At 39.2% G+C, this 9,952-nt stretch overlaps 1 protein-coding gene across 1 annotated transcript in view; it reads left to right on the top strand.

The window, feature by feature from the left end:
- LOC137999320 (exonuclease 3'-5' domain-containing protein 2-like) overlaps positions 1-6,848 on the top strand; it is a 20,111-nt gene extending 13,263 nt beyond the window's left edge. The window contains exons 3-4 of the mRNA XM_068845154.1: positions 4,301-4,603; positions 6,433-6,848. Coding sequence (XP_068701255.1) covers positions 4,301-4,603; positions 6,433-6,833 — 704 coding nt within the window. The 3' untranslated portion in view covers positions 6,834-6,848. The remainder of the gene's footprint in view (positions 1-4,300; positions 4,604-6,432) is intronic.
- The last annotated feature ends 3,104 nt before the right edge of the window (positions 6,849-9,952 follow it).

Here is a 9,952-nt window from a genome sequence, read left to right as displayed (position 1 = left end):
ACAAGACTGAATTTTTCAAACTCGCCATTTTCATTTGTTGTCTGCTCCCGAGCACGTGGCTTTGTTTCACGTCGTCACCAAAAGCCAGAAATGTGATTGTTGCTAGTTTACTTTTTTTTAAACGTTTTTTTACCCTGTTACAAATGTAGCACAGTGGCGTCTCCCAGATTTTATACTCATCATTTCTAATGGATAAAAGATACTTGGCAATGTAACCATGGTTGTGTGAAGACAAGTTAAAAGGGAAAACAACTCCCGGTTATCGTCCGTGTCTCAAAGTGCTCCCTAATTGTCGATAATTCGCGCGAGATACTCAAAAATCAGCTGCCTTCATGTATATTTTCCAATCAGCTGGATATGATGTCGCTGGATGAAAATTTTTCCGGGTGAGAAATACCCTCATTCGTCTAATCCGTTTAAATTAAGGTTGGTTCTGAATTCTACTCAGTTTGCGTTCACCAAGAAAAAATAAAATAAGCATGAATCAAGTTTGGTGTGCCCTGGAGTCCCAGAGGCAGATTCTCTAGGGCAATTTGATGGGGAATTTGTTTTGTTTTGAGCTCTTCTGTATCCATTCCGTCTTAACAAAGCCAATGGAAAGGAAAAATAAATACAAGTATTCCACGGCGAATTATGTGACAAAAGCGTGACCGACTTGTTTTCAGCGTAATGGTTGTTATGCAAATTGCAGGAACACAATTATTGTTATTGTTCGTCTTTTCCTGGTGATGTGCATTCTCTTTGAAAAATAATGATATCAAACAGGAATGAAACAGGCAACTTTCAAAGCGGCCTTATTAAATCTTTGCATTTATGTGCATTTCACATTTTGAAACATTCGCTCTCGTCGCTTTCGATCTTTCAGGTGACCTACAATGTAGTTCCCTTGATAAGTGTTTCTGAAAGGAGTTATAAATGCAGAAGCTTTTGTTTGTTATTTATTATTAGTATTGTTATGATACCACGAGTTTTCTTTTGCCGATGAAGATATCACACGACATTTGCTTACACATTTCACTGTCACCTTCCCGGCATCATATGCAAATGGCTACGCATTCGATCTTAAACATTCCGAACGCAAATGGTCATTCTTTAGACGTGGTTTGTTATGGTTGCGAGCCTGGGTGTTGGTAGTTAATGGCGTGATTGAAGGTTTTTGAAAGTGCAGAAATTAGTTACTGCTTTGAAACATTCACGTTCACCTGTCTTTCTTTTAAGCGAGTGCATTAAATACGGCCTGGGATAAATTGGCATGACCAAACATCGAGTTCTGATCTCATGCCCATCGAATGTTTCCCAAGAAGAAACATACCATTATATCTCTTCCTTTTGAAAGCGATTTATGTTTTGGAAAACATAATCCGTAATCACCTCATACAAGCAACACCGACTACTCTTGCGGTTGAACCCGCTAACTTCTTGCGCTTTTTGCGTCTTGCGGTTAAGTTCGTAACTTCTTGCAGCTTCTTGCGGCAAGTTTTATATCTTCTTGCGCTTTGAATGTTCTTGCGGATAAACCGCAATTTAACTTCTTTTCACCGCCTGCGTGTTCTTGCGGCACAAGAACTTCTTGCGCCACTTCTTGAGCGTGCATTATTTTTGGGCTGTACTGTAGGTAGTGGTAGTAAGGTCGCAACATTTTATTGTGACGTGATGTGTATAGAGACTGGGCTATTTTTGGGCATGCGCTCATTATATGGGTAACTGTTTCTTGTTTCTGTGAGGCTCATTCTGCATTTCAAGTCTTCCACATGCTGGCGTAATTTAGTCTTTTCATACGTCTTAGTTGGTAGAAGCTGTTGTCGTAGGTTGGTATTCACACTGTATACAATGTCAGGTATTGTTATTGTTATTATTATTATTATTATTATTATTATTATTATTATTATTATTATTATTATTATTATTATTATCATTATGTGTTTCCATCCACAGTGTACAATCACTGGTGAGCCCCTGTCTGAATGCAACAAGCAGTCTCAGCACTCCAGAACTCTTCTTAGGATTCTTACCAATCCTAGCAAGAATGTCTTCCGCACCATGCCCAAAGCCCACATTAATCATCTTCATTTAGCCCTCAAAATTCTCCGTAATTCTACCCAATGCTCCTATTACAACCAGAGTGACAGTCACTTTCTTCATTTTCCACAAGGCCTTCACCTTCCTTGCAAAGTCTCGATACTCGTTGGTTTTTTCTTCCTCTTTCAGCAGGATGCGACTATCTCCTGGGCAAGCAACGTCAATTCTCTGACACACTCTCTCCTTCTTATCGACCACTACAATATCTGGTCTGTTGCAAGGGAGCCAAAATCCCAAAATAATGATCTTTGCGTTCTCATTCTCAACAACTGGTTCCGGGCTATGCTTGTACTACTTTTCTCCATACTCTATGTTGACCTGTTTGCAGAGACCCCAATGTATTGCTTTTGCAACATTATCATGTTGTTGCTTGTATTCCGACTGTGCTAAATTTGAAACATTCACTCAAGATGGCTGACAGTTTCATCAGTAATCTTCTTTGCATAATCTGCGAAGTGAATCCTCTTGTGTCTTGTCAATTTTGGCCTTAATCACCTTTGTTCTCAGAGATTGACTCTGTGCTGCCATTAGAGGACCTTTGGTCTGCCTCTTTAGCTGGTACTTCTGAAGCCACTTTGAACTTTTCTCACCCGCTATTTCTTTCATCTCTCTCAGAAAATGTCCATGGACCTTCTTGCTGTAGACAGCAGCCTCTCTCCACTCCCAGCTACATAGCTTGTGAGCCCTATTGTTCCTTGGTCCACACAGTCTTCTGTTGACACAAGTCATCTATAATAATTACATACCACCTCTTTTTCTTGACAGCTATAATCCCATTACACTTTCCCTTGGATGGAGCACCCCATGTGTAGTTAGTGTTTCTCGTGTTCTTTGTCCAATGATCTCAACTCGTCTCGCACCCATTCAATAAAACTTGCTGAGTACATGTACCTTAGGAGAGAGATAGCCCATGACATTGATGCCACCCAGCTTTGATTGTAACAGCTTACGCTCTCTTCTAAAGTATTCTTTCATTAAGCTGATCTTCATTTATTTTTGCTAGACCTCTTCTGCCTCCAGGAAACCCAAGTATTTATAACTGGCTCCCTCTTTCAGATTCTTGATCTGCCTTGCCATCTGGCAATTTAATTCCCTCGGATTTGACAATCTTTCCTCTACATGTATGTACTACCAACTTTGCACTTTTTGTCACCCCAAAGGCCATCTCTATTATCCGCACTGAACGCTCGGACAGGATTCACCAGGATTCCAAACCTGTTTTAGACTTTGCATACAGCTTAAGATCATTCATGTAAAGTAGATGGTTCACTTGTTTGCCTTTGAGGTAATATCTGTACTTGGTCTTCCCTAGCAGTAGTCTTAACGATATCATCGAGGCCACAAACAACAGAGGTGATAGGGAATCTCCTTGGAATATACCCCTCTTGATCTCAATTTCACCTCTCATTGTTGAGGAAGAATACAGCTTAATCCTCCATTTCTCCATACTGTTGGAAAGAAGCCTCTTCACGACGTTATCTGCTATCCCAAACATGTCTAGACATTCCTTTATCTAAGAGTTTGGTAGCATGTCATACACCTTTTGATAGTCGATCCAAGCCATAAAAAGGTTCTTCTTGCCAGCTAGCATTCTGCATAATTATCTTGTCTATAAACAGGAGATTGTGGGTTCCTCTAGATCTTTTGCGGACTCCTTTTTGCTCCTCAGGTAAAAGCTTCCAGTCATCTAGGTACCAGTAGGCATCTTCAGCTATAATGCCAGTTAGTAATTTCCACATCAATGGAGGACGTGATGAGCCTGAAGTTGTGAGCTACACTACCCAAACTTACTTCCTTGATGAACAGAGAGTTCTTCCATTGGTCATCCATAAGGGCACTTTTCCTGCCTCCAAACAAGGGTTGAGTTGTTCAACCAATCTGTCATGAACGCTTTTAAAGTTCTTCAGCAGAATCCCTGGACCAAGTCAGGGTTGGGAGATTTCCAATTAGGAACCTTCTTAAGAATCATCCTAAGCTTGTCCATATTGATTGCTCTATCCTCCTGGCAGAGCATATCTCCTCACTCCTCAAATCCTTCATTTCGCATTATTCTTGTGCACACTTAAGTGTCACTCCAAATTCTATTCCAGAACTCTCTCGACTCTTCTGGATTGGGATGTACTTGTTTTTAATCTGCTTCATTGTCGAGCTCATAATAGAAACTAATTAAAATTGTTATTATTATTATTACAATTATAATAATGATTATTATTTTAAATAGGACACCTTACAAGCCTCGATCCTTACACAGTTCAGCTAAATTTTGAACCTGCAGGAAGACCAGGCACAGAAGACTATTACTACCTCAATTTCAAAGACAATGTTTGTGTTGTGTGTGGAAGTGATGAAAGTTATATGAGGAAGAATGTTGTTCCTCATGATTACCGCCGTCACTTTCCACTTGTGATGAAAGATCATCACTCGCATGATATTCTATTGACATGTCCAAAGTGTCACTGCCTGGCTAATCACCATGATGACCAACTCAGAAAGGAACTGGCGATCAAGTATAATGCACCACTGGGTAAGTTCATATTCTACAATTGATGTAGTATAATGGTTACTATGCACGCTCTGTAATGAACCTCCTACGCAGAAATTCTTTTGGCTTGTCACACAATCTTTTCTCCTCAACAAGCAAGATTTGTTGGAGAGGAAAGGTTGCTACTGTTGGTCTGCTTAACTTGCATGTACATTAAGTTTTTCTGTTTGATTAAAATTAGCTGTTAGTCCCCTGACTTGTGCATAGTGCTTGTGCAAGTACATTAGGGTTTTGTGAGGCTATAGAATGGAGGACAGTCAAGTCAGTCATGGAGCCGGGTGAGAAACCGTCTTATGGTACATAACCTTTGCTTGTTACTAGACCATGCTAAAATACTAGGCCACCAAAAGAGTATCGTAGGTGTAAATACTCTCGATTTAACTTCCTTTCAATCAAGAGACTATCTACTATTTTCAAGGTTATTTTCAGTTTTTAGCAGTAGAATCAAACACAATAAAATTATGCCTTTTTGAGTTGGACAATGGAAAACTAATAGACTATAAAGAAGGTAGTATATGGAAAATGAATGAGCAATTCTCATGAGCGGCGAAAAATTACCCTAGTGACGAAAAAAGAAATTATAACCGAATGTCATCTAATATCACCTTATTAATTATTACTGAGGGGGTAAGATTAACAAATTGATGTCAGTTTTTCATTCATCTGTTCTGTTATTGATCATGAATTTGGTCCTAACATTGTCAAAGTAGCTGACAAAATTCATTGTCAATAAGAGGGCAGACACTGACATCAATTTGACATCAATTTGTTTTGTACAAATTCTTTTTCTTTTTTTTATTAATTATAACTTAGTATAAATACACAGGTGATTATACAAAATCGTGCACTCTCATTGGCTCGCTATCTTGGATTATCAGCTGATAATCACCTCGACGGACAAAATGGCTGCCAGTAGTTGTTTTGCCACTGTAAGTGAAGATGATTTTAGCGTTGAAATGTTTTTTTTTTTCTCTTTTTTGAAATAATCACCTGTGTATTTATACTAAAACAATTATTCGCCTCAGGCTCAGTGATCATTGGTGAATATTCACCGATAATCACTGAGCCTGAGGTGAATAATTGTTAAGTAAACTATGTGTAAATGCTTTGGGTAGTGTGAATAAAGAATTAGAATTGGAATTTGAATTACAAATTGCTGCTATAATTGCAGTATGTGCCATTTTGCGGTCACAGTTTTCGTACACCATAGGTCCACTTCCTGTGTGTGCTACCTAACCTACTACACTACTATTAAAGAGTAACTTAGTACTCATCTTTGTAACAGCCCCACACTCTTATTGTTGAATAATATTGCCATTGACCAATGAATAAGTGCAAACCACTTAGTTTCCAAGGTCTCTTCTCCTTCTCTTGGGAAAGGGGAGAGGATAGACCCTGGGAACGAGGCTCAACATTTTCACCTTTCGTACTACGAAAACCACCGTTCTGTGGAATGGGTCCAAATTATTGAGTGACTGCCACTTCAGTTAAACATTTGGATGAAATTCCTTTCCGACGGTGTGCTTTCACCGTTAAGATGTACCGAAACAGAACAATGGAAAGATATGTTTTCAAAATCATAAATCCCGGGGAAAAAATGGATGAAATTGTTCTTGTCCAGCGAAGAGGTTGCAAGTGCAACAACAGTCTCGCTGTTACTTCGAGTGTAAGTTTTGTTTGCTGGCCTAAAAGGTAGCATCGAGCACAACACCTCTCAAGGATTTGAACTATTTACAAGTAAAAGTGGGTGGGGCAGTGACTCAGTAAGTTCAGTGACTCATAGCCACTTTGATTTTTCGTTTTCTTTAAAGGAAATGCTGCTGTGTGTCGACTTGTGGAAGATCCAGTTCTAAGGAAAGTGAAGTCAGCTGCAAGAGCTTTAAATTATGCCGGTAACAAAATACCAGAGGACAGACGCCAGGAACTGTCAATAATTGTGCAGAAATACTTCAATGCACCCGTTTTAACTCAAGAAATCATCATGCAGGCTGCAGCAATGGAAACCCGTAAGGAAAATGCTAATTTTGTGTCACATGGACGTGAAGTGGTGAAAAGAGTTCGTGAAGAAGGGAAACTACTGGAATTTGAAAAGATGTGGAGAAAGCACTTTGTTGATTCCATGCACCCAAAGTACCTCCCACCTTTATGGTCAGTGGATCATCGTCACGAAGCTTTGAAAGAAAAATTGGGGGTCGGTAATGACTCTTTGTAATTCCATCTTTAAGTTCTCTTTACGTAATTAATTTTCTTTAAAGGCTGTGATTGTTTTGTTATGATGTATCAATCAATTCCAAGAGGGCCCATCCTCCCTCTCCCACCCCCGGGCAAACCCCCGGGCATTTGACCTTTACAAAATGATATGATCAACTGTCCCCCCCCCCATGTTGCCAGTTTACACCATCAAATGCCCCACCGCCTTAGTGCCTCACACAAAGCGTGAAATACCCCACCCTCCGTGCAAGAAGCAAGATTGGCCGTTGTTATGAGACGTTTATTTTTTAATTTTATTTGAAGAGTTAACCGTTGATGTTAAACTTGCATCAATAGTAATTCCAGAAGGATTCACCTACTGTAGTTTTGACAAACTGATGTTTCAATAATAATTATGTAAACAAATATGATTGATGAACAATCGAGCAAATTGATGAAGCATGCCGTCACGACATACTGATGATATAAAACGGCAAAAATGAAGAAAAAGGTCAAGATTACTTACCTTTCAATAAACGTTCAACAAAGTTTAATAGCGCCCACAAACGCTTTACAGTTGTATTTATCCTCATTCGAGACTTTAACGTTAAGAGACTTTAAACATTAAACGCTTTACGGTTGGATTTATCCTCATTTGAGACTTTAAGGGAATTTTTCGTAAAAAAAAAATAATAAAAACAAGCTACCGCTCGGTACAAAGTACAGGTTTCGTTTCGTGTCAAATTCCCCACTATGCGGAGCTATCCTCTTGTCAAATGCCCGGGCTATGCCTGGGGGTGGGGGATGGGTTTTACATTAGCTGTATATAGAGCTTGTGAAAACTGTATTGAAAATTGTGATTATATAAAGACGAAAAATGAGAATGATTTAAATTCATGCTTAACTGAAGATTTAACTTATTTGGCTCTTAAAGTCATTAATGTTTTATTGTTTATTGGAAGATACAGTACCGCCTAGAAGTATTGACCCCTAGGGACGAGGCAATACCTCGTCTTTGCCGCAGGTAGTGGACGCGGCACCGAGGTATGCAAATTTTTTTCCCTCGGTAAAACCGAGGTGCACTTTGCCGCGGGAAATTTGCCGCGGGAAAGAACAATGATCTGTTGCTCTTGTAAAATAAGCGGAAGACTGTCAAATTTTATATCTCATGGTGTGAAGAATCGATTCGTAATGCAAGAAATTGTAATCAAAATGAGAAAGTGTGCCTTTACGTAAGGACTCAAATTTTATAATCTTTACATAACGTAAAACTGAAGACTTCTTTAAAGATACAGTGTAAGCGACAGCTTGATTATCCAGGCAACGCAACATTCATTGTTCTCCAGGTTGTAATACTGTATGTGTGCGTGAGAAATTATTTGTTTGGTTTTGAAAAAGGTTCAATTGTATCTCTTTCCGTCTAAGCCTGACTTTATTTTATTTGGAGACCTGAAATTCAAACTTGTGCGATTGTCTTCGTTTTATCATCGCCATTTTGGTTAAAAGCAGGTATTCCTTCCACATACATTGTATTATTGTTAAACTTGTCAAATTTCAATTTTAATCGCAACATTCTTCCGAGGCATCGGAGCCTTTGTCGGTACTATTTTGAGACCAAACGTACCGACGAATAATTTAAGGATGGTTTCTTTTTTCATCGCTTTTCATCAGCAATAAATTGTTATATCCTAGCATTTGCAGCAAAATACATTTTCGCGTTGTTTTATCAGTCGTGCAATGGTCTACTTGAATCCCATAAATATTTTTTAATTGCAGCATGTTGATTACGCATGGAAAACAAATTTAAGAATAGACTGTAGTTAGTGGGTAAAAGAAGTCTATTACTTATCTGAACGCTCATCGTTTGCACACGAATTTTAACAAATGCAAAACCAGCAAGCGAAACAAATTCGAACCATCTTTGCTCCAGTGTTCACGTTGCGCTTTCACGTGCAACTCTTTTCGCAGCGGGCGTCCACTCGTGATAAATTTGCATAACCACGCTGATATGCACCAATGATTACCCAGAGCACGAAAACAATCTTTTCAGTTTAGATCAAATAATTTTCGACTATTTCAGGGGTTTGTTATCCTGGGTTCTTTCCTTGGAGTGTTATTCTTTTTTGTGATTTGTTACACTAAACAACCTTAGAAAGTAATACTGCAGTAGGAAACCACAAGAAGTCGTAACTTGGTCACGCAAGGTTTTCGAGCCGTTCACCCTGAACATGTAAGCTTTCAGTTTGTAAATATTGTCAAAACCCTCTCCTGTTTGCAGGATATCGAAATAATAAATGAATAAATGTATATTCCGTGCGCTGAGCTGCAAAAAACAAGCGGACATATTCTCCCATAAACTTAAATGTATAAAATGACGGCGAAGTCCACGTAAGTGGGACAAGCGTCGAACCTTCGAATGAATAGTCCACCATAAGTCTTCGAAATAATCACTGCAATCAAAATACAAATGCATGTCGTAAAGAAGGTTTCAAATGTGGTCGGAATCTAGCTACGGTACGGATATTCTTTTCGCATGTAAAAGGAAAGGAAACCAAGGTGCATGATTAGCGGCTCTTTGCTGTTCGCAATTTTTTCAGCCGAAACTTGTTCAGTTTCTGTTGTTCGGTGGGATCTCAACATTACAATCTACAAAAGCCTATCGAAACACAAAGTCAACGGAAACCCAACTCTACCGCGGAATTTTAATTACCGAGGGTTTACCTCGGTTGACTTTCCCGCGGCAACTTTGGAGCCTAGCCGTAAATTTCCCTCGGCAGAAAAGTGGCCTACCGCGGGAATACCGAGGGAAAGTCGCGACAGGGTGACCCGGCAATGACGCGGTAAAGGGGTCAATACTTCCAGGCGGTACTGTATGTTTCAGTTTGATTTTGTTTTCTATCAATTGGTATTCTCATGAAGCTGTCAAAAACTGGACTAAGGGCTTGTTCGCACTACACCGAAAAATTTGGTTTGGTGTTTGCAAAAAAATTGAAAATTTTGTAATCACGAATTTTTTTGTTTTCGTAATAGCGTTCGCACTTGAGACATGCTAATTATTTGTGTAACCACAAATGTCAATCAATGGAAATAGATACCGAGATTTCGTGACAGTAGTAGTACTGTGGAAGTGCCTGTGGCTCC

The sequence above is a fragment of the Montipora foliosa genome, chromosome 4, assembly GCF_036669935.1.
Source record: "Montipora foliosa isolate CH-2021 chromosome 4, ASM3666993v2, whole genome shotgun sequence".
Lineage (NCBI taxonomy): Eukaryota > Metazoa > Cnidaria > Anthozoa > Scleractinia > Acroporidae > Montipora > Montipora foliosa.
This window is presented reverse-complemented; position numbering and strand designations above follow the sequence as displayed.